Here is a 25829-nt window from a genome sequence, read left to right on the forward strand (position 1 = left end):
GGCAACAAGTAGCAAGGAGGGAATGAGTTTAAGTAGAAATCTCTCATTAAATTGAGGTAGAAAATAGAAGGGGGTAAGTTCTCAAAGTTTTGCATGGTAGCAAACTAAAGAAACAGATAAGTATTCTTGCAAATAGAATATTTGCAATAAAAAATAATTGCAATAAATAATTTCAAATAACTTTATTTATAATTGCAATATAATATATTGCATATATATTGCATATATATATTGCAATATAATAATTGCAAAAAATAATTGCAATAAAAAATAGATGTGTTTCAAAGATTTATTCTATCATAATTTGAAAGATGTAGTGGGGCGCCTGGGTGGCTCAGATGGTTAAGTGGCCGATTTTGGCTCAGGTTATGATCTCACGGTTCACAAGTTCAAGCCCGGCGTCGGGCTCTGTGCTCATAGCTCAGAGCCTGGAGCCTGCTTCAGATTCTGTTTCTCCATCTCCCTCTGGCCTCCCCTGCTCATCCTCTGTCTCTGTCTCTCTCTCAAAAATAAATGGAAAAAAAAAAACATTAAAAAAAAAAAAGAAAGATGTAGCTATAACTGGGATCAGGGCAGTTTTGTTCTACATTTGATTAGGAACAAAAATAAAACAAAAAAAACAAAACAAAACAGAAAAAGTATTGATTAGGCATTAATGCGATACTCAGTTCCTACCAGGAGGGTTTTTTGTTTTTGGGTTTTTTTGTAACCTACTTGAAGAATCAAGGTTAATTTAACTTTTGGTATCTGAAGCAATACCCAAACTACAAGATAATAGATGGTTAAGTGCTAAATTACATTATCCTTGATGTGTTTCTCTTTGTACACTCTTGGAATCTCATCTCTTCTGACTTTATCTAAAAACTATGTAGGTCAGTGTTTCTCAGTCTTGAGTAATGCAGAGATAGACTGTTGTAAAAATTTTTTACATTCCCTCAGTATGGAATCAAAGTATTTTTATTTTATTTTTTTACCAAAACATGTATCAATCTAAAAATAGGCACATACCACTTAACCTTATGATTCTTAAACAACTATGAAACACAAATCTACAAGTCAACTACAGAAAAGCTATACAGCCCATAGCATTTAAACTAATTGAGGGGCATGGGTAATGTTTTATTGAAGCAAAAATCATACTCCAAGCCTGAGCACGGTTTTGCCTAAGGTACAGCTTTCTTTGCTATCCACAGGTCTTAGTCTGAATCACATGATGACTCAGCTCTCACCTCTTTATTCAAACTACTGTGAAACTATCCGTTATATACTTCCTGTGGGTTTTTGTTTTGTTTTGTGTTTTGTTCTTTTTTGTTTTTTGACTGTGATTTGTACAAACACATCGGGTATTAACTCTGCTTGTGGTATTTTCTGTTTGGCAATGGTTAATAAAGTGCCATGTATTGTCCACTTGAAATACAAATTAAAAAGTGAGAAATAAAATTTGGGGCGATTTGGTGTAGGGTGGCCAAATTTTGTTTGACTACTTTTAAAAGATTGTCATAGATTTGAAGATACGAAATCCTCATGAAAAGATATTTTAAAATCCTCATTAAAAACTGAGGGCAGCTGTGGAGGACACAGCTGTGCCTACCAGTTCCCCTACAAGGAAGCATGTGATGCCCCAGCCAGCAAAAGAGAGCACCCAACTCTCAGTTCCTGTAGGGTTTGTTCAGCTGCCAAGTGCTTCCCAGTCCACGGGCTCGTCCTCCACGAGTGCCCACATTCAAGGACCGATGGAGGCAGTGGTATTACAACTTGGCTATTTCACCTGAACAGGGACAAGTCTTGAAGGGCCACAGATGCTCTAGTTTCCCCATGGACTTGGCTGAGGCTTTGTTGGCCTGTGCTACAGTTCCATCTTGCCCTCCCGATGCTGCATTCCTCCTCTCTCCTGTTAGTGATGATCCTTAATAAATACCCTGCATGCCAAACTCCATTTCAGTGTCTAGTCAGGAAAATCCAGTCAACAAGCACTCCTGACAATCTCCCTGAGGATCACTGAGGAGTAAGAAAACCTCTTCCGTAGCCCCGATTCTTCTTGCAAGGGTCTAGTCTCCGATTTCAGCTTCCAGTTGTATACTCTCACCAGTACTTGAAATCAACGGGTCCAAAGCTGACACATAACCCATCTCTTGGGCTTGTGCCTCAGAGAAACTTGTGGATTCCCCCCCGCCCCGTTTTATAATCTATTTAATGGCACTACCATTGTATTCCCACAGGATCCAAACTTGAGAGGTAATGTTTATTCCTCACACATCTTGCTCTGTACAGTCTATTATTCATGCTTCTTAACACAGGAAGAACTTTACTCACTTCTCCAGGGATTCACTCCCTTCTAAACAAGGGATGCTGTTGAAATTATAATGGAAACGTTCACTTTGCTCTTGGGATATCTGTTCCCTTCAGTAGTTTTCACTTTCCTTTCTCTTCGATTCCGTAAACTTTAAAACACACAACAATTTTTTCTTGTAAAGGATATGTATGCAAAATTCCAACCCACAATCATCTACTTATTTTGGAATGCAATATGTTGGCTCCCCTATCAAATACAAGAATGATGCTTCGAGAGGATGGCAGCAAGTGCCAAGGCCTTCACTTTTCCTCCTGCAATTAAGATTAGTGCAGCAGAGTCATTAAAATTTTTTTTATTTTGTTTAAAATAAAATAATAAAATACAATTTTCTTTTCTTCTTTATCTTTTATATTGGTCTAAAGACTAAAGAAAACCAAATCTTGATAAATACCAAAATGATAATTTTGTAATACACGGACTAAAAACGTGTGAATGTTACAGTTAGAAGTCTATGAAAACATACATACTTTTTAAAGTAGTCAACTCATTGAAAGATACTGATATTTAAAATGGAAGGTTGTGTTGTCAGTTGAAAATGAGAACCTGAGATGTTTGTGAGGGAGAAATTGTCAGGAAAGCAGTAGAACATTTCCTGCCCGTGGGTGCAATCTTGAGGATTTGTGATGGCCATGACGAACCCAACAACCATCACCACAGCACCGACAGGAAGCATGACACAGGCCATAATCTTATCTGAGTGTGTCCTCGGTTCTTCAGAGAGTTTCAGATAGCATGCTGATGGAATGATAAAAATTAGTGGAGCTGCACAGAGCACACCCTGCATATTGAAAACAAGAAATAACAATATGTTACTGAACGGAGCATTCCTTGGACAGGTTTTAAAAAAACATTTACAAAATATATTTGTCATTGTACATATTAAAAGTTTAATAGGTTTAGTTGAATCAAACAAAGGAAAGAAAAATAATCCCAGGGAGACTTAGGAATAGGTTTTCCCCTTTCTGATAATGTATTTACAAATGAGAATAGTAAAATAACATAATAGTATATCAGACTAAGAAAAACATGATCAGAAAATAATTTCGAAAATAAAGCAGATGGCAAGGTCAATTTCTGGCAAACTCTTGAAACATCCCATGTTTTCAGTCACATCATATTTCCTTATACTCATTATCTCAAATTACTGAGTACTACTATGCTGTTCAAATATGAGAGGTCTATTTGTCATTTGTGTACAAGAGGGGACTATTGGGAAGTGTGTAGGGGATATTATCTTTCCTCTTTTTTTCATTGTGTATGAAAGTAGGTGCCCCTTGGAATAAAAAAAGATAACTATCACCCGAGGGCACTTAACATGAAATAACATTTCTAAATTCTCTTTCAAGTAAAACCAAACACGTTAATTACTCTAGAAAATTGACAGAACTAAATGACTATGACTCATTCACCCTCCCCCACATTAGCTTATGGGTAAGTCCAACCTGAGGGGGCATGTCAGATTGAAAATTATGGGCAGTAGTGTTGTCTATTATAAAAATACCAAGAGTTATTGACTTAAAAGAAAAGATACTTTCCCCTTGAGGCTAAATATGCACTAGACACTGACACATGAAATAATGTTAAAATTTAATGCATTTTAGGCACTATAGAGTTTTTAAATTATACTAAATGTGAATTATATAGTAAACAAAATATAACACATATTACTAAGATATAACAAATATAATTACACAACAAATGATACTCTCTTTAAATTTTTTTTTAACATTTATTTATTTTTGAGAGAGACAGAACATGAGTGGGGGAGGGGCAGAGAGAGAGGGAGACACAGTATCCGAAGCAGGCTCCAGGCTCTGAGCTGTTAGCACAGAGCCCCAGGTGGGGCTTGAACCCACAAACCATGAGATCATGACCTGGGCAGAAGTCAGATGCCTAACCAACTGAGCCACCCGGACGCACCACAAATGACATTCTCTTAAGCCATAAAACACAACTTTTAAAAACACACTCAATAGCAAATATGATATTGGTTTAGAATTAAAAGCAAGCTTTCCTTAAAATATGTTTTGCTATATTTGAAACAGTTATAATGGAAATTTGTAAATATACAGAAAAGTAGAAAGAATAGTATAATGAAACCCTATACACCTATCACCTGTGGTTTGACACATGATTTTAGCAGATTTTCTCCAAGGAAAAATCACAGAAAACTGATTTTGAAGCTGGATGATGTAAAAACAGATTATACCTTAAAACAGTTTTAGAAGAAATATTTTCTCAATATTATCATTTACTAAAATTACTATTACACTAAGTACCATCCTTATACCAGAAATATTACGACTATGATTCCAAAACTATAACTTTTTTTTTTATTTTTTACAAAAACAGAAGTGCAGAGAAATGAAATGAGACTATTCAGGCAGTATCTGAAAATTTGGAGATTAAGAGGGACCACACTTCATGTAAAATACATCTACAGTCAGAGATAAAGAATGAGAAAAGAGCGCCAAATTGTATTCTTTTTCTTTTCTAATGTTTATATATTTATTCGGAGGGAGAGAGACTGAGCATGAGCTATGGAGGGGCAAAGGGAGAGGGAGAGAGAGAATACCAAGCAGGTTCCACACTCAGCACAGAGCCCAAGGCAGGGCTCGATCTCACAAACCATGAGATCATGACCTGAGCCGAAAGCAAGAGTTGGATGCATGACCAACTGAGCCACCTAGGCGCCCCCCCCCATTGTATTCTAATACAAAATATAAGGACATTGTAATTTTGTCATTCATAGAACCTGCATAAAAATAAGTACCTACCAAGGTACACAGATATAAAGAATTAGTTTTCATTTGGCAAGAATTGAATGAATTATGGATTCCTTAGGCTGTATCATAACACCTGAAACTGACAATGTTTTTAAGTTATGAAAAATACTGTAGAACCCAGTCTGTGTTTATGATAATTATTACCCTTTGGTTTCTTTGAGAAAAAATTGAAAACAATGAAAAAGTAATTAAGATATAAATATATGTATGTGGGTATGGGGATGTGTATATGTACAGTCTCTTCTCTTTATAGGAACAAACGGGGAATGCCAATTCATCTGGAACTTGAGAGTGTTCATCTGGAGTGTTGAGAGTACTATCAGGATGAAAACCGCCACCAGCTGCTGCTAAGAAGCTGTCATCAGTCAGCATTTTGGGACTCTTTCCAAACCTAACTTGCTGGGCAGTCTAAAGCAATGGGTGTTCTGTTTATGTTATAATTCTTAAGAGTTGAGAAAGTAGCAATTAGTGGGAAAACTATATAGCTGATGTTTGTACTGGAAGAAGTCCACTTGGGTATCTTGTCTAGAAAACAGTTACTTTCTTAATATTTGAAAGCTCAGTCTTGCTAGAGGTTGTTGTTAGGACCCAAGACCATCAGTAGAATTACAGAGTGGTTCCACCTGCTCTATTCCCTGTAAATTCGTCCAGCTTCTTTGATCTATTTAATATAGCCTTGTGTGAGATATACACCACTGGCTTTGGAATAATTTTTGGAACTGCTTGACAGGATGTAAATATCATAACTGTTCGTTAAGGGAGAATAAAAAGCACCTAGATGGCTCAGTTGGTTAAGTGTCCGACTCTTGATTTTTGACTCGGGTTGTGATCTCACGGTTAGTGAGTTTAAGCCCCATGTTGGGCTCTGCGCTGATAGCATAGAGCCTGCTTGGGATTCTGTCTGTCTCTCTTCAAGGGACAATAAAATACAGCCTTATTTATAAAGGCAGGGCAGCACTATCCTTTGATAATGACACAACTGACGCCAGGGCATTCTGGAGTTTGCGAAAGAAAATGACAGAAGGTGTTGATGATTTTCACTGGCAATTCAAATTGGAAAAGTATCTAAATTTTCCTACCAGAATAGAAACCTCTGAAATGATGCAAGAAAGCTGAAAACTAAACAAAAGAATGCTTATACGTCTTCTGAATTTCTACTTCATAATCAATTTGGACTCATGAAATGTATTCCTATACTTTAAAGAGAAATTCTCTCTAGCTCAGGAGGTCTTTGGCAGCTCTGACTATGCCTTGCTCACCCTGATGACTGTATCTCTCCACATTGGCTCTCACTGGGTAATTGGCTTGCTTGCTTCCTTCTACTTTAAGCTGTACACAATGCTTGTTGGGCTGGTTACTCTGGCCACAGGCCCCAGCTGCTTCATCTTTTCTCTTTGTACTGCTGCAAGTAGAAACCCATAGGGCCCAATTACTGCAGATACCTCTTTTCTCTAATAGCAACATCAGTGCCAAGAAGCTGGATTTTTATTACCAAGAATGGGACTTATATTTATTTTATTTGCTTCTAAAATGAATCCTTTAAAATTGAGGGTGCATTTCCTTTGGAAAATACGTCATTATTGTCTACTGCCATAAAAACAATGTAATAAAAGGGAAGCTAAGCTCTAAATAGGGTTTTGCTTTTTATTTTTTTTTTAATTTTTTTTTTCAACATTTATTTATTTTTGGGACAGAGAGAGACAGAGCATGAATGGGGGAGGGGCAGAGAGAGAGGGAGACACAGAATCGGAAACAGGCTCCAGGCTCTGAGCCATCAGCCCAGAGCCCGACGCGGGGCTCGAACTCACGGACCGCGAGATCGTGACCTGGCTGAAGTCGGACGCTTAACCGACTGCGCCACCCAGGCGCCCGTTTTGCTTTTTATTAAATAACTAATATAACCCCAAATAATTTATCCTCTATTATTTTAGTTACAGTAACAGCATTTCCCTAAATTTGCAAACCGAAGGTTTGATTCTATTACATTATCTCATCAGTGAAGATCATTAGTCTACTTAGTGATGATTCAGAAGCCACAGTAGAATTCTTAAAGTACAATTATTAACTAAGATAAAAGATATTAGTGAAACATCAATTTAGATGAAAACTTTCAGTCCCATTTTATTTCATCAGGTATTTATTTTAACCCATTATTAAAGTCTAACCATATATATATATATATATATATATATATATATATATATATATATATATATTATGGATTACTCTTAACCTCACTTATAGGTAAATTCAGTGCATCGATTTTTAACTTAAAAAATGGATAGAGTGGGGTGCCTGGGTGGCTCAGTCGGTTGAGTGTCTGACTTCGGCTCAGGTCATGATCTCACAGATAGTGGGTTTGAGCCCCGCATCGGGCTCTGAGCTGTCAGCACAGAGCCCAGAGCCTGCTTCAGATTCTGTCTCTCCCTCTCTCTCTGCCCTTCCCCTGCTCATACTCTGTGTGTGTCTCTCTCTCAAATATAAATAAACATTTAAATTTTTTTTAAAAAATTAAAAAAAAAAGTGGACAGAGAAATGAACTTACTGATTTTACATAATTTAAAGGAAATTTTTTTAAAAATGTGGACTACAGAGTCTGAAAGCCTGTGTTCAAATTTAGATTCTGCACTTACAACTAGTGTGAACTATTAAAAAAATTTTTTTTCATGTTTATTTTTTGAGAGAGAGAGAGAGACAGAGCATGAGCAGAGGAGGGGCAGAGAGAGAGAGGGAGACACAGAATCTGAAGCAGGCTCCAGGCTCCAAGCTGTCGGCACAGATCCCAATGCGGGGCTCGAACTCACGGACTGCAAGATCATGACCTGAGCCAAAGTCAGACGCCTAACTGACTGAGCCATCCAGGCACCCCTGAACTATTTAATTACTCTATTTAATCACTCTGTGCCTCAGTTTCTTCATCTGTAAAACTAATACAGATCAAGGAAGATAATGCATGCAAAACACTTTGTACAGAGTAAATAATCAGTACATATTAGCTCACACTGTCATTCGGAAGTGGAACACAGCATACTTGAGGTACTTCCAAAGTGTTGCATGGTCCAGCCTACATTAGTTATTGAGAGAAATAACACCTCATCTGGCTCTATTAAACATGACAAATGTCCACACAGAAGGGAGTTGAGTAAAGACCTGCACATGTTCTGCATGCCAAAAGACTTCTGTCGATTGAAAAAACATATGCTCAGGTGATCTGTAAAAGAATGGAGATCCTCAATTTTATTACATTCTCACAAAATGATTTATTTATTTATTTTTTTGCCCATCTCAGCTTTTCTTTTTTAAAATTTTTATTTAAATTTCAGTTGGTTAACAGAGTGTGATATTAGTTTCAGGTATACAATATAGTGATTCAACACTTCCATACATCACAGGTGATCATTACAGTAAGTGCCCTCCTTAATCTCCATAACCTATTTAACCCAATTCCCTGCCCACCTCCCCTATGGTGACCATCAGTGTGTTCTCTATAGTTAAGTCTGTTTCTTGGTTTGTCTCCCTCTTTTTTCCTCTTTGCTTGTTTTGTTTCTTAAATTCCACATATGAGTGAAATCAGATGGTATTTGTCTTTCTCTGACTTATTTCACTTAGCATTCTACTCTCTAGCTGCATCCATGTCATTGCTAATGGCAAGATTTCATTATTTTTTATGGATACATAATATTCCATTGTATATGCATATCATATCTTCTTTATCCATTCATCAGTCGATGGACACTTGGGCTGTTTCCATAATTTGGCTATTGTAGATAATGCTGCTATAAACATTGGGGTGCATGAATCCCTTTGAATTAGTGTTTTTATATTCTTTAGGTAAATACCTAGTAGTGTAATTGCTGGATCATAGGGTAGTTGTATTTTTTATGTTTTGAGGAACCTCCATATTATTTTCTAGAGTGGCTGCACCAGTTTCCACCAATAGTCCAAGAGGGTTACCCTTTCTCCACATTCTCGCCAACACCTGCTGTTTCCTGTGTTGTTAATTTTAGCCATTCTGACAGGTGTGAGGTGGTATCTCCTTATAGTTTTGATTTGTATTTTCCTGATGATGTGTGATGTTGAGCATCTTTTCAGGTGTCTGTTGGCCATCATTTATATGTCTTCTGCCCGTTTTTTAATAGTATTATTCATTTTTTGGGGTGTTGAGTTTTATAAGTTCTTTATATATGTTGGATATGAACCCTTTATCAGATATGCCATTTGCAAATATCTTCTCCCATTCTGTAGGCTGCCTTATAGTTCCATTGATTGTTCCCTTCACTGTGCAGAAGCATTTTATTTTGACATAGTCCCAATAGTTTATTTTTGCTTTTGTTTCCCTTGCCTCAGGAGACATATTTAGAAAGAAGTTGCTATGGGAAATATCAAATAGGTTACTACCTGTGTTCTCCTCTAGGATTTTTATGGTTTCAACTCTCCCATTTAGGTCTTTAATCCAATATGAACTTATTTTTTTGTTTGGTGTGTGGTCCACCAAGAAAGTGGTCCAGTTTCATTCTTCTGCATGTTGCTGTCCAGTTTTCCCAACAGCATTGGTTGAAGAGACTGTCTTTTTCCCATTGGATATTCTTTCCTGATTTGTCAAAATTAATTGACCATATAGTTGTGGGTTCATTTCTTTAAAACTAGTGTAATTGTCTTGGGTTTAGTATATCATAACAGACAACTTAGCACTCTGCTTTAATTGTCTTTTTATGAATAACTATATGACCAGGTTTTTAAAAAGCTAAAGATCTAGAATCATGCTTTAAATCTGTAAAACGTTTTCTAAAACCAGCTCAGATATTGACCTTATAATAGACATTCACCCAATATTCTTCTCTGATTATTCTACAATACTAGAATTCTATCTTAACTGCAAATAATTTTCAACGTAAGTACAATAGGTACTCTTTAATGTAATTAAATGCTTACAATTTTATTGTGCAAGTATCATGGAGATAAGCAATTAACAGAAAGTTATGGTCAAATTTACAAAAATAGATCATTACTAAAAAATCAATAATGTGTATATGCTTGCTTAACTTAAAGGGAACAGTTAGGCTATCAACATGTACTAAGTGATCAGGCAGTTGATAAACATATTTTTCATACCAAAATCCTACAATATTAAAAAAGCCCACACACAACCAAATATGAATTCAAATGAGACATCTAACAAAGTAAGAAATAACAGACCTGGGGATCATTATGTTGATCATATCCTCAGCACAGATTAAAGATTAATGTCACTGTCAATACCATCATTTTTTGGTAACACTTAGTATCCTGGTGCTATGCTGATGAATACCCCTTATGTTCAGGAACAATTGTAGAAATAGTTCCTGATCTGTGATCCCAAGGGGCAATAGCCCATGAAGTAATTTGAGCACTGTGTTCTTAGTACTATGCCATATACTGTGGAGGATGGATGAAATAGCTAAGTATCATTCTTGTCTTCAAAGAACTTACTCTCTGGTAGGGAAGGCAAGCTTACAGACAGTTTAAACAACACACGATACATGATAACGATACACAAATCAAGTTAGTGCATTAAGGTAGTAGTCATCCACTTACATAGATCATAGATCAAGGTTGGAACATAAAATGATTTTGAATGAACCTAATAGTCTTTGGTTTATGCAAAATTGGGAAGTAGGTGAAAGTTACCTTTAATATTTGTGTATCTCTCCTATGAGCTTTCTTTCCATTGCTGGTGGGATAGATCATTCCCCAGGATCCTGTGGTTTTGAGAAGCTGCCTACTCCCTACTTTTCATATATTCTGCTATAAGAACATCCCCAGTAGTGTATTACTAACTGAATCCTCCACTGCTTTTGTCTGGAACTTCAAATCCAAATGGCATTTGGAGGGAACAGTGTCTTGCACAGACAATAATGCCTTCATCTATCCCTCAACTCTCAATAGAGTGAGTAAATAATGACTTGGGATTCCATCTGTACAAGTCCGCCCTCCTTGTGGTGCATAATTAATAAATGCCAAGTGGTGGGATTCTGAGCAGAAATTCCATAAGGATTGGAGAAGAGGAAGATTAATGACTCTAAAGTGGTAGATCCATTTCTATTCACTTCACATCAGGTGGCATCATTGTCCCAGCTCCACAAAGTAGAACCAAGGAGTCATTCTTGATGTGTCCCTCTATCCCTCTTTGTCACCAAATCCTGTCAATCTTTTCTTATAAATGTTTTCTGGGAATCCATCTACTTTCATTTCTCTTCTTCATGACTTATATAGTAGCTGAACTTTTCATGTTTAATTGTGAGATTGTATGCTCCGTGAAAGCATGGATCCTTTCTGATTTCCTCCCATCACTGTATTTCAATTATATAGGAATAATATATATTTGATCAACAAATACATGAATTAGAAGTTGCACTAGATCTTAAATCTTTGTGATATTTGGATGGAAATGAAAGGAAAATAATAATTATAGGAAAGAATATATATAAGCCAAAGGATGAAAGAAAGAATTAATATGGCTTACTCAGAGGCCCAAAATAAGATTGACTAGAGCTAAGGGTTGATTTGGGGAAGTAAATGGTAAATAACTTTCCACAGAAGGCATGGGGTCAGATTATAGAGGCAACAGAATTTATGCCTGCTCTGGTAGGAAAGTAGACATTTTTAAGCATTATTATGATACACTGGAAGCAGAACTTAAATATGTGCTAGTTGAGGCAAAAAACCAGTATTAATTCAGATGTGGTATCACAAGCACCTAGATTTGGGAGATGGCAGTACAGATTACAAGGGAAAGGTCTAGAGAAGGAAAAAAAAATATGTTAAAGAAAAAGAACTTGGGCTGTGGTAAGTGAATGTGGGGTATAACTCTTCATTCACACATATTTAATGAATCTCTCTAGACCTACTCTTACTTAACAAGGGAACTTCCAGATCCACGTAATATATAGTTATTTTAGTAATATTTTTTAAATGTGTATTTATTTTTGTGTGAGAGAGAGAGAAGATGCGAGAGAGCAAGCAAGGGGTAGAGAGTGAGCAGAAGAGAGAGAATCCCAAGCAGGCTCTGCATTTTCAGTGCAGAGCTCGATGTGGGGCTCAAACTCACAAACTATGAGATCATGACCTGAACCAAAGTCGGATGCTCAACCGACTGAGCCACCCAGGCCCCCTGGTAATGTTTATTTATTACAGAAAATTAAATATGAGGGGCGCGTGGGTGGCTCAGTGGGTTAAGCATCTGATTCGTGATATTGGCTCAGGTCATGATCTCACTGCCATGGGATTAAGCCCTGTGTCAGGCTCCGTGTGGAGACTGCTTGGGATTCTTTCTCTCTCTCTCTCTCTCTCTCTCTCTCTCTCTCTCTCTCTCTCTCTCTTTCTCTCTGTCTCTGCCCCACTCGTTCTCTCTCCCTCCCTCTCTCTAAGTAAGTAAATAGACATTTAAAAAAAAGAAAATAAAATATGAAAAAGTGCTCCAAACCAGGGTGTCTCAACCTCAGCACAACTGACACTTTGGATTGGGTAATTCTTTATGATGGGGGCTGTCCTGTGCATTGTGGAGTCTTTGGCAGCATCCCTAGACCTTGCCCAATAGATGCCAGTGATACCCACATACCCAACTGTGACAACCAAAAATGTTTGCTGGGTAAGGAAAAATTTCCCCCACTGGAGAACCACTGCTCTAAAAGTATATAGTCCTATAGGGGTGCATGGATGGCTCAATCGGTTAAGCATCTGATTCTTGATTTTAGCTCAGGTTGTGATTTCATGGTTTATGAGTTCAAGCCCCACATCAGGCTCTGTGCTGGCAGCATGGAGCCTCCTAGGGATTCTCTCTCTCCCTCTTTCTCTGCCCCTTCCCCACTCTCTCCCTCTGAAAATAAAAAAAAAAAAGCAGTAAATGTTTAAAAAAGTATATAGTTCTATAAAGTAGACAATATCATCACTCTAATATTTATTATAACATAATGAACACATTTTCATTCCATTTCAGAAAGTGCAACCTTTGTTAAGGAAAATAGAACCTTTGTTAAATGTAAACATTCTTTTTAAAGAGATTTTTATTTTTAGGATAAAAGGTGTAAATTTTAATTGTACTTACATTGAGCTCTAAAACTATTCCAAGGCAATCAATCAGCAATGACACAAACATGGCTATGGTAATGATAACCACTGTTACAATAATGTGGAAGACCAATGAAAGATTCCCACCAAAAAACACATTGGCAACTACCTGCCAAATAAACACATTATTTAGAGAGGGGTTCTCAGAGGCATGGAGGACTTATTAAGTAAGTATATCATATTATAGCATTTAGGACTATATAAAACACTACCAGTAAGGCAATCAATCAAATCTTAAGCCATATGAACATCCTATATTTCTGAAGTACTTACACACATATGCATACACATTTCAACAACAAATATTCTTTGTTGAATTATTATATAGGCAGTAGGTTATCTTACAGCCTCAGAACATGGTATAATAATGTATGAAAAAAACCTATTTCTTAAGTGTAAGAATGATGTTGGGAAGTTACCTTAAAAAGTATGAGTTCAATAAGGCTGCCACTAACAGAAACTACAGATGCTATTTAGATTATTTGAATGAAAGTAGATTGTAGAGATTCAACCCATCTAAAAAAGCAAATAGTGATCAATTTATGACTGGATAAAATAATCAAATAGAATTTAGAACAGAAAGAGCTTTAGTTACTTAGATCCATCTTTCTTAGAGAGTAATTGGCTCTACAGCAATTCTGAAATATGCCTGTCTGACCTTGGCTTGAGATAGGGTTTGAAACACGGGTAGGATTTAGAGCAGAATTACAGACTGAGGCAACAATGTGAAAAGAGCAAAAGAGGTAAGAAGAACAGGAAAGATACCTATGGGAGACAAGGAGGAGACAGTCTGAACAGGGTTGACTCTGTGCAAGGGAACCTCTGAGACAAGAGTTGAAAATGGTAGAAGGTCAGATGCTAGAAATTCTTTTTTTTTTTTAAATTTTTTTTAAATGTTTATTTGTTTTTGAGACAGAGAGAGACAGAGCATGAGCGGAGGAAGGGGAGAGAGAGAGAAGGAGACACAGAATCTGAAGCAGGCTCCAGGCTCTGAGCTGTCAGCACAAGCCCGACGCGGGGCTCAAACTTACGCACTGTGAGATCATGACCTGAGCCAAAGTCGGATGCGTAACCGACTGAGCCACCCAGGCGCCCCTAGAAAGTCTTAATGAAGCCAACCCTCCAAGCTGTACTAAGTAATATTCCTAGATAAGTAGCATTCCCCACAGACTGGATACGGCCATAACTCTGCTAATAATTAATGGGGATACTAATAACTTTTACTTATTTATGGTTTTACAATTGGTAATGTTTTTCCAAATATTTAAAATTCATTCTTGTAGATGCCTCTGACAAAATTCTAAGAGTAGAAAGTGCAGCAGGCTAGTGAGAGACATTCATTAGGGGTCTGGGCAGGCTTTCTGGCATCCTTTTATGTGGCTGGCTACTTAACCTATGAATAGAAATGGCTTTGACTGTGTGTGTGTGTGTGTGTGTGTGTGTGTGTGTGTGTGTGTGTGTAGACAGAGGAGAGAGAAAAAGGAAGTGAATGAATGAAGTATATCTGAGGTTCCTCTGCCTCGTATTTGCTACCATGGCAGAGATCTTGATTTAGTTCTGTCTTCCTGTCATGGCAGCTAGAGAGGAAACACAAGTTCCAAGTACTGAAGACATAAGCTGTGCAGGTGGAGTGACTCAGATGGTCCATAAGCAGTTCACCAGAAACCACACGAGAATGTACCATCTGTTACTGCTGATCTAGAGATCAGATTTGAACCCAAAGTACTGGGCAGAAGCTAAAATAAAACCATTTCCTGCATCCAACAACAGCAAATACCTTACAGGCTCTTAGATTTTAAAAAATCTTCATAAAAGTAAAGTTCAGTATACTTCTCTCTTATATTCAAGTTGGAGAACGGGCTTGTGATTTACACATTTGTAAGTGAGGACAAGTGCTAATTGTAAAGGACATACATAGTGCTTAATATTTCCTTATTCCATTTCCCTGAGCAGTTCCTTACCCCAGAAAAGGCGTAAGGTAGGCACTGGTCTTCCTCTAGAAGCCAGCCGATCAGTTAGCGTATTTAAAGCTCTGTGGCGTTTAGGCATTTCACTTCACACATTAGACCCATTCACATGGCGCACTGTGTAAACAGCCTCTAGGAATAGATCCTAAAACTAAGCCCTTTTCAGTGTGATTGCTGAAAGAACCACTGTGAAACAGGATCATGTTTTTCTGCTGACTTGTACAGTGGATTTTTCGCTGACTGTATAAGGGATTCCCAACAAGCCATGTCATCCAAGTTTACACAAAAAGAGTGAGTTCTTTTTTCACTTAATCATCCTTCACAAATCCACATATATATATATATATATATATATATATATATATATATATAGTACAAATACATCACAAAAACATATATGTGTAATATACCATCTCTATCATTTTACATGGTGTAAAATAGAGATAAATATACTTGGATAAATATATAAATGAAATATATCTGTAAAACTAATGGCTTAAATTGATTTTGGTTTTCCATGTACAGTAAGATATTTTCATTTTTTAAAAATAACACAACTGATCAAAATTCCAAGGTGCCTGAATACATGTTGACTTCTAAAACAATCTTAGCAAAAGGACAATTCTGTAAAACATGTTTTAAATCTCAGTACTTAATTTCTCTGTAAGAATGTTTTTAAGGAAAAACAACTTAGTTTGGCCCTATTAAAGGCTGGCATTCATTTTGGAATGCAGTTGTATAAATATTTATACTTATGCTAATATAAACTAAACCACCAAACGTGATCTTCAAATCCAGTTTTAGAAAAAAATAACTTGTAAGCATTTGAGTATGCAATTCTCTTCACACTGGTTGAAAAAGAAAATTTTATAACTTCTGTTCCTCATCGTGCACTTGCAAATTTGCAGAATTAAATTATTTACAAGTCTTCCTGAATTAAACGTAGTAGAGGGATCAACTAGATAAAGTGTTGGAAAGGAACTGTGCTTACCTCTCTAGTCACAAAGCATTCAATTGGGTACGTTGAAATGACAGTAACTCCATAACAGAACCTTCCAAATGTGACCAGGTCATCGTTTCTGCAATAGTTTTCGAATAAGTCTCCTAGAGAATAATATAAAATAGATTTATTTCAACTGAATATTTGAGATAAACACCTAACAAATCAGATAATGGGTATTTATCATGTAAGTCAAGCTGCAGAAACTTCATTTAATCAATGGAACAGACTGCCAAGTCTAAATATAGCGTGGTTGCATTCGATAACTCTATAATTATTGACTGATATTAAAACTAGTACCTGTGCCAACTTGAAGATGATTTTATAACTAGTAGTTTTTCCCTTACTCTCATTGTTTGTTTTTAGTAGATGTGCCTTAAATTTGTATCAACATCTGAAAAATACTTTTATCCATTGTCTTCTGACACCTGAATCAACTCCCTAAATTCTTGTACACTGGTTTTATAAACTTGCTTCTGGTCTTTGTTTCTGGTAAATAACTGACTTCGTTATTAAAAAAAAAAAAAAGTATGTTAAAATAAACAAATTTCCTTTTGAAATGTTATTCTTAGATCAAGGGCAATCCTGAAAGGAAGAGTAGACCAGTACATCTGGGGAGCTGAATTTCCTGTAGACCACGCTATAGGGTTCAATCACAAACCCCCTGTCACAGCAAGAATTTACCTTTCATGGTATCGGATCACCCTTGGTGTAAGAGCACTGATTTAAAAGTGTGGAAATATGGTTATTTCTGAGGAAAAGCATTATATCTAATTAGTTCCACACTAAACAATGGACCATGTACACCTTGAACCAATTCTTTTTTTTAAATTTTAATGTTTATATATTTTGAGAGAGACAGAGAGAGACAGAGAGAGAGAGAGACAGACAGCATGCACACGGGGGAGGGGCAGAGAGAGAGGGAGACACAGACGGAGCTGTCAGCACAGAGCCCAACACGGGGCTTGAACTCACGAACCGTGAGATGGTGACCTGAGCGGAAGTTGGACGCTTTAGCTGACTGAACCACCCAGGCGCCCCGGACCAATTCCTATTTCGACACTGTCTTTTCTCAGACATCTATGAAGAAATGGAGGGATCTAACGAGGGCCCAGAAGTCATGGCAGCAAAAGGCTTCCCAGAACTGAAACAAACAATATTTGGGCCTGTTCATTTCCTAAATATAACATGCTTACATTTTAAAATTTTGGTCACGTTTTCCAATTAGACTGAACAGGATATCAGATCAAAGTCACACACTACCATACTGTTTAAAAAGAAAACAAAACTGTATTTCTGTCCTTTTTTTTTTTCTTTAAAAAGCTAAATGACTTGGCTCTGCCAAGACTCTAATGACTCTTCTCCCCTCCTCCTGTCAATTAGAACAAATGCACATTCCTGTCTAGTGTCCCTTAGGGCAGAAGGGATTAAACCACAGAGCAGTCGTGGCAGAGGCCTGTTTCAAGGTTGACTGAAAAGGTTCCACCATTCTGAGAAAGAGGACTAAAAGTCCCTGTTCACTAATCTTCTCTACAAAATGGGCCCTGCCCCTTTTCAAAAGTGCCTAGAACGTCAAGAGCAACCTGCAGTCCTTAGTGCCTCACAAGCTGAAATTTATCTACTAAGAGGGAAAAGAAAGGAAGCACGCAGCGTGCACAGATAAGACCAGATTTGCCTAAAATGAAACAGCCTGAAGGAACAGTGTCAGCTTATTCCAGCTTGAGTCTAAGTGTATTTTCGGGAATTATAGCTAGGTTAAAAAAACACAAAAACCCAAACCCAAACCAACCTGTCAATATTGTTATATAAAGATTTAATTATATCTAAGCAATTACCACTGATAACAACATTAGGAAGGTGTGACTAAGATAAAGGATTTATGTCTTACAGAGAAGGCATTTAAAAACCAAGGTTTTGTACAGACTGGAGCCTACAGGCCATTCACCTTGGCAAATGATACAGCAACAGTGATATATGGCAATGTTTTGAAACACAATTTTTATCAGGATGTTCACGATCACTTTGTTACTGCACTCTAATGGCATATGCCTGTATTATATTTTTGATGGCACTGGAATTATACTAACCACTTTGTTTTGAAGGCATTTTTACTTTTTTTCATTATTTGAAAAATGCCCACCTATCATCATAGTCACCAGTAACCTCTATTTGAAACAATGACCACTCACTCAAGACTACCTAGTGTCATCTGACAACTAAGGGAAGAGGGTCTGGAGGATAAGAGACAGCTTTTAATGGGTCACACTTGACCAAAATGGGGTAGACAGCAAGAGAGAATGGAAAGAAAATTGGACTGGGAGTCAGGAAACTTGTTTTCTACTTTGTCACCATCCAGCTTGGGCAAGTTCCTTCACCTCTTTGTGTTCTAAGCAGGGGGTAAAACTAGTTATTCCACTTACCTTCATAGGGTTGTTTCAAGGTCAAATGAGATAATAGACCTGCAAAAGCTGTGACATGTTTGAATCACAGCATTTAGCGGGCTGTCAGATTACCCTGGATATTACACTACACGGAGGGGTGAATGCACAGGTCAAAGGAAGCAGGAGAGAGAGCCATCCGGTTGTTGGGCCTGGGTGAACAGGCAAAAGAGAAGTAAATTCGGTGTGGAGTGGTGCCCTGAGGGAGGAGGGAAGGAGGGGAGGGGCTGGTTTTGTGTGAAAGATGATGTTCTGTGTTTAAGGTAAGAACAGGACAACTAAATAGGTAGGTCCTGCAGGCAAGAGACTGGAAATGAAAGGATAGGTCTGGACTAGAGTTTAAAACAAGGGCAATCTCCAGAGAATTTGTTCAGAGAAAAGAAGGCAACTTGCCTGAGCCAGTTAATGGAGGGGGTGGGTGGGGGGAGAAGGGGAAAGAAGGTAGGAAAAAGCAGAGAGCAATCACTCCGGGAGTAAAAAAAAATATGAACAGAGTGAATGATGATATGATGGTGCTCCTTCTCCTATGGGAGAAAAGACAGGATGTTCAGAACCGTTAAGTGACTCACAGAGGTGCATGAGAATCAGAACCAAGAAGATTATTCACTTTGAAGAGCAGAAAGATACTGATATTGCTGAAAGTGAAGCTGCAGGGGGTAGTGGGGAGGGAAGCCAGAATTCAAGTGCTTTTAAGTGAAAGCATGGAAGAAGAGAGAGAATGAACTACAGAAATAAGTTTAGCAGTTTAAAAGGGAGAGAATCACAAAACAGAAACAGTAGAGGCAGGAAGGTTGAGGAGAGAATGGGCAGAAGAGATTAGTGATACTTCGGAGTAGAACATTAGGTATAATTGTACCCAAAATGAGAAGTGACAGAACCACTCCATGTGAATAGCAAAATATGATGAGACTGAATCTCTCATTTTACCTTGGGTGTAGCCAGTAAATGTCAAGTATCCACATGTAGAAAAGAGAATACTGATCAATACAGAAGCCAAGGTGGAGACGTGGATGATGCGGGACCACTTAGCTACTGTGGGATCTTCCAAAGAACCATAAACTAAGAAGCAGTTATGGTGGCAAATAAATGCTGCAAAACAAAACAAACAAAACAAAATGAGCGTCATTGAAACAAACACTAAGGTTCTCTTTTTCTTCTGAAAATTCGGAGATGTATATGGTTTTGGAATGCTACTGAAGTTCAAATACATTAATTTACTAGCTATGTCAGAAAATAACTTTCTAACGGCTTTAGGAATGAGAAATTTCACTCACATTAGGCTTATGTAGTCTCTTCATGTCACTCTTGTTATAAACCAGGCCTATCCAACTTTTCTCTACTATTTTCCATTTCCTACTGGCCTTCCAGTTTTACGGGAAATCTAAACAACACTATATTTCCAGTCCATGGCTTCTTTTCCAATCTGGGATATAACAGAGTAGCTTTAGACATCTGGCCAATTTGTAATACTTTGTGTGCAAGGTTTTGAAGAAGCACATAACAACACTTGCTCGATTTTCAAGTTAAGAAACAAGATGACTTTAATGAGTTGTCTGCATGAAGAAGAGACTTGTCCAAATTAAATCAAACTTTAGTGATGAGTGAGAAAAGTTTGAGCCTAATTTTATGTTGGCACAAACTAGATCATATGCTGCTAATAGGAAGTCTAAAACTTAGGACATCTGCTCTCCAGACACAAATACGAAACGTTTTTTTCATTATACAGAAGCCTCCATATTGAGAAAGGGCCTTTGAAACCATATACTCACCAAACGACATAACACCAACAGCCTGAATGGCGTTGGGCTTTGCAAATACCCAGGCATCTTCTGTTTTTGGTCTAGAAGATAAATCAGGTATTTAATGAATGATCAAACAAACACAAGCCTAAGCATATCAGAGAACACAAAATGCTGTCACAATAAAAACTGAGTCAGAAATTAATAAGGGGCTCCCATTAATCTTCCTTAATTGTGAATAATTTCTCAGGAACATGAATGTAATGGTAACCTTGGTCCTCTAAAATGCATGTCAAATGCTTGAAAAGACTGTACATACATAAAATATCCACTGACTACTTAATTTTGTGACTTTATTTAGTCATCAACTTAACAAGATACATTGGTTATGCACTCATCATTTAAGATACTCACTGAGGGAAATACAAAAATTCATAATGCAATGTTCTTCCTCAGTTAATGAATACTTCCCTTCATTCCCCTTTAACTCATTCTCCAGGCTCATCCTACCCAAGGGAAATCCATAGTTGGCAGTACAGTTTACTCAAGAAGGTGGACATGAATTAATATTAATTGAGGATGTACTTAACTGTATTCTGGGAGCTATCCTATGATATCTCAATCTTCATAATAACACTCAAGAGTTACTGTCACCATTTAATACATTAGGAAAGTTAAGCTCTGGGTGGTGGTGTAACTTGTCAAGCTTCCACAGATAGTAAGTGAAGAAGTTGAGATTTGCTGCCCATCGCTTTCATAGTGAACTGTCAGTGGCCTCAAATTCTTACCTGTGGAAGTACTTCTCAAAGACGTTTTGGAATATATGAACTTTAAATTGCCCTATTCCTTAGCGTAATTAAAATATTTGTCAGTCTGTCTATTGGTAGAGATGGGTCTCCTGGTTAACATATCCCCGAATAATGGTGAAGAGCCTAGGTTCCAAGGTCAGATAGCTGGTATTAGTCTTCTAGCCACTTCTACCTATTAGTTGGGTGACCCTAGGCAAGTTATTAACCTTTCTGCATTTCAGCTTTGATGTCTATAAAATGTGGATAATAATAGTAGTAACTACTCCATTGAATGATTGTGTGAACTAAATGAGATAAAATATGTAAGTCTTCTGGAAGAGAGCCTTACATATAATGTGTTCAATAAGTGGTCACTAATATTATCAGCTTATTATTATTGTAATTCATTGTCATTTAATAAAATGTAGGGAAATGTTAAAAGATGTCCGGCTTCCCTGAAAAAGGAAAGGCTTGAGTGAAACCCAAAAGAATACACTAGGACAGAAGAGGGGAAGAGAGGAAGGAGGGTCGTAGAAAGCATAAAGGCAATAGCTGTACACCCACCTAATTCATAAATTTGTTATTCATTCTCTGCGTAAAATAGGCACACAAAAAAGTCTCATTTGCTTTGTCAAAGTTAGTGGGATTTCTGCATTATATCGATTTCCCCCCATATTTGAAATGAGCAGTTACACAAAAGAACTAGCTAGCCTACAAGGGAGGCCTCAGGCTGTTACATGGCTTGCCGTGATTCCCAGTTTTTTGAGTGGGAGCTGCTGCCACCTGCTGCCTCCACTGTTCTTACTGCAGTGAACATCGACTGGGAACAGAGTACCTGTCAAATTCCAACGTTAACATGGAAAAATACATAGTTTGTCCATGGTCTTTAAAAAACAATGTAGAAAAGCAGCACTAAAAATTACAGAAACTTGGGGGTGCCTGGGTGGCTCAGTTGGTTAAGCGTCCGACTTCAGTTCAGGTCATGATCTCGCGGCTCGTGAGTTGGGAGTCGAGCTCTGTGCTGACAGCTTGGAGCCTGGAGCCTGCTTCGGATTCTGGGTCTCCCTCTCTCTGCCCCTTCCCTGCTCATGCTCTGTCTCTCTATCTCTCTCAAAAATACATAAACAATAAAAATTTTTAAAACCAACAAAAATTACAGAAACTTGGAAGATTTTAAACTTTTTAATAGGTTGTAAAATATCTACTTTCTCTTGCTGTATTTGCACATGGATAATACAACTCATTTTTCCCTTCAGTACAGATGATGGTACTGTTCTACTTTTTATTTCTTTTATTGGTAATAAAAAGGTAGGAGTTTGATTTTCATTCTTCTTCCTCCACTTAAGTTTTTAAAATCTTTCCTGGTCCATATGTTTCATTGAATATATTCTTAGATAAGATGGAGTGTGAAACAGTACAAAGAGACAATTTTGATTTTTTTGTATTCAGCTTAGTGATGTTGATTTCATAAGATGAAAAATACCAAAAAAAAGATGTTACTGATAGAATGCATGTGTGTCCAAATCTAGGTAAAGAGAAAGAAAGAGGCATTAAATATAGCTTTCCAATCTTTTATAAAAGAGTCTGAAATTAGTTCCAGAATCAACCAGCTATAGACACATGTACGTGCAAGTGAGAGGCAGGGAGAGGGAGAGAAAGTTTCTCAGTATATTTTGAGATTTCTGAAAACTTGATACCCATCGTGATTGAGAAAATGAAGTTATAAACTGTTCTGATTTTAGACTAGAGATGCTGAAATACAAAATGAAATATTATCAAATGTAACAAGCAATGTATAAGAAAAAATCCTGAGTAGGCAGAGTTTTTCAAATAAATGCAAGGGTTGTTCAATAACAAAAATCTATTAATGTAATTCATCTCATCAACAGATTAATGGAAGAAGAAAGCTTATGAGCATTTCAGAATCTGTAGAAAAGCCTACAATCCAGTATTTCATTTGAAAAATATGCTAAGCAAACTATTAATAAAATGGAACCTCCTTAACCTGATAGGAATACCTACCAAAATCTATAGCAAATGACACACTTAAAAGTGAAAATTTAGAAATATTATAATTAAAGGTGAAAACCAAGTAAAGATCTTTACTATCACTGCCTCTGGACTATATTCCTAGAATTTCTAGCTAATGCAATAAAACAAGAAGTCATAAGATATGTAATCATTGGAAACGGATAAATTATTTGTACCCAATAGAATTGTGTACACAGAAAACTCAGGGGAATTTACTGACAACCTGTTGAAATTAATAAGAGTATTCAGCAAGGTCACTGGATATAGGCTTGATACACGAAAATCAATAGGGTTGATGTACATAAATAAGCAAGTAAAATATTTTTTTTTTTTTTTAATTTTTTTTTTTTTTTTCAACGTTTATTTATTTTTGGGACAGTGAGAGACAGAGCATGAACGGGGGAGGGGCAGAGAGAGAGGGAGACACAGAATCGGAAACAGGCTCCAGGCTCTGAGCCATCAGCCCAGAGCCTGACGCGGGGCTCGAACTCCCGGACCGCGAGATCGTGACCTGGTTGAAGTCGGACGCTTAACCGACTGCGCCACCCAGGCGCCCCTAAAATATTTTTTAAAAGGCAGTGTCAATAAAAACACTACATATTTTAGAAGATATGCATAACCTTAATGGCATGACATAATTTTAAGGAAAGATACAAATCAATGGAGAGATGTACTGTATCCATATATACGAATAAGAGGACTCAATATCATGTAGATGTCAGTTCTCCCCCAAATTAATATTTAAATTTAAAGAATAAAATATGATATTCAAGGAGGAAATAATTTTTTAAAAAACCCATAAAAGCAACGTAAAGATTGGTAAACATGAGAATGTTTGTATAATAAAATAATCCATATACAAAGTTAAAATATAAAGATAAGCTAAACACTTGGAAACAAGATTTGTTGTGTATATAAGACATTCCAATAAGCAATGAACAACAGTCAATTGACAGAAAAGAAAATGAGAATAATTATGCTACAAGTTGCTCACTTTCCTTAATAATCAAAGAAACAAATAAAATCCATACAAACAGGCATTTCACACTTAATTCAACCATAGAAATGTTGATAAATTGCTGGGAAAGGACAACTTGCAATTATTATGGAGAGAACTGTAAATTGTAAAACACTTTGGAGAAGAGTTTGATAATATCTAGTAAAGCTGAAGGCACTCAAAACTTGTGAGCAAACAATTACATTTCTACATATATGACCTAGGCTAGGAAAGTGCACACATGCACACACACAAAAATATGGATAAGGATGTTCACTACTACGTTGTTTATATTACCCAAACTTTGGAAACTCTCTCAATTTCAAGCAATAAAATTGATAAATAAATCCATAACTAAAATATGACATAAACAAAATTGTGTGCTATAAGAACAATGAAAAAGAGTCACTCAGTACTAACTGTATCAAAATGGAAATATATGAAAAATAATACTGAAGGAAAAATCATGAATTATAGAAGAGAATGTGCAATATTTTTACCATAGTGGTTATTTTAAAAAAAAATGTTTTTTAACGTTTATTTATTTTTGAGACAAAGAGAGACAGAGCATGAATGGGGGAGGGTCAGAGAGAGGGAGACACAGAATCTGAAACAGGCTCCAGGCTCTGAGCTGTCAGCACACAGCCCGACATGGGGCTCGAACTCACGGACCGCGAGGTCATGACCTGAGCCGAAGTCGGACGCTTAACCGACTGAGCCACCCAGGGGCCCCTACCATAGTGGTTATTTATATATATATTTTACAAACATACTAATCAATACTAGATATTATTGTCAATACATAAATGCATAGTAAAGTATAAAAGCATAAACAGGAATGATTTAAACCAACTTAAGAATAATAGCTATCTCTAGAGAAAGAGAAATGAATTGACTTTTAAATATGATAGTCTATTGCTGGCAAATATTGGCAATAAATATAGAAAATTATTTCAAAAGAATCTAGCCCAATTTCCTGCTTCCCAAACTTTGTATGATTATACAATATTTACTGCATAAAACCTTTCTGGATCTGAACCTAATTTTTAACCATAAATTTCCACAAATATTCTACAACTGAAACTACATTCTTCCTGTTTTCCAGTCACTCATTCAATTCATTCAATTTTCAACAAGTATTTATTGGCCACTACCTAGGTAGCAATTACTGTTTTAAATTGCTGGGGATCGTGCAGAAAAAAAAAAAAAAAGATGAAAGAAGTCATCTTGGTCTATATTCTATATCACAATTTAGAACAGCACTATATAATAGTGCTTTCCATGATGACAGAAATGTTCTATATCTGTGCTGTCCAATATGGTTACTACTAACCACATGTGGCTACTGAGACTTTGAAATTATGGCTAGTATGACAGAGGAATTAGTTTTCAATTTATTTAATTTTATGTAATTTAAATGAATAGCTACATGTGGCTAGTTGCTACTATATTGGGCAATACAGATCTAGAAGGAGTCATATTGATAACTTTTGTTCAGAGACATAATTATTTTCTAATTTCTAAAAGAATTAAAGAAATTACCCAAAGAGGTTTAATTTTTTTTCCTATAGTGTAGCTTACGTTGTAAATTTCAGCTATTATTTACCACTTGAATTTTCTGAAA

General features: G+C 36.8%; 1 protein-coding gene and 1 long non-coding RNA gene across 3 annotated transcripts in view; one reads left to right on the forward strand and one right to left on the reverse strand.

Annotated features, from left to right (window-relative positions):
* Positions 1-6782, forward strand: part of LOC147578509 (uncharacterized) — a 54558-nt gene extending 47776 nt beyond the window's left edge. The window contains exon 6 of the long non-coding RNA XR_015255279.1: positions 5393-6782. This is a non-coding gene — a long non-coding RNA (uncharacterized LOC147578509). The remainder of the gene's footprint in view (positions 1-5392) is intronic.
* SLC38A11 (solute carrier family 38 member 11) overlaps positions 2630-25829 on the reverse strand; it is a 56799-nt gene continuing 33599 nt past the window's right edge. For both annotated transcript variants that reach the window (XM_025935047.2, XM_086718787.1), the window contains 5 exons: positions 20420-20490; positions 19578-19739; positions 16204-16316; positions 13223-13354; positions 2630-3131 (listed from right to left, as the gene is read on the reverse strand). In XM_025935047.2, the coding sequence (XP_025790832.2) occupies positions 2838-3131; positions 13223-13354; positions 16204-16316; positions 19578-19739; positions 20420-20490 (772 nt within the window). In that variant the 3' untranslated portion in view covers positions 2630-2837. The remainder of the gene's footprint in view (positions 3132-13222; positions 13355-16203; positions 16317-19577; positions 19740-20419; positions 20491-25829) is intronic.

This window comes from Puma concolor, chromosome C1 (genome assembly GCF_028749965.1).
Source record: "Puma concolor isolate L17-30 chromosome C1, mPumCon1.1.hap2, whole genome shotgun sequence".
Classification (NCBI taxonomy): Eukaryota; Metazoa; Chordata; class Mammalia; order Carnivora; family Felidae; genus Puma; species Puma concolor.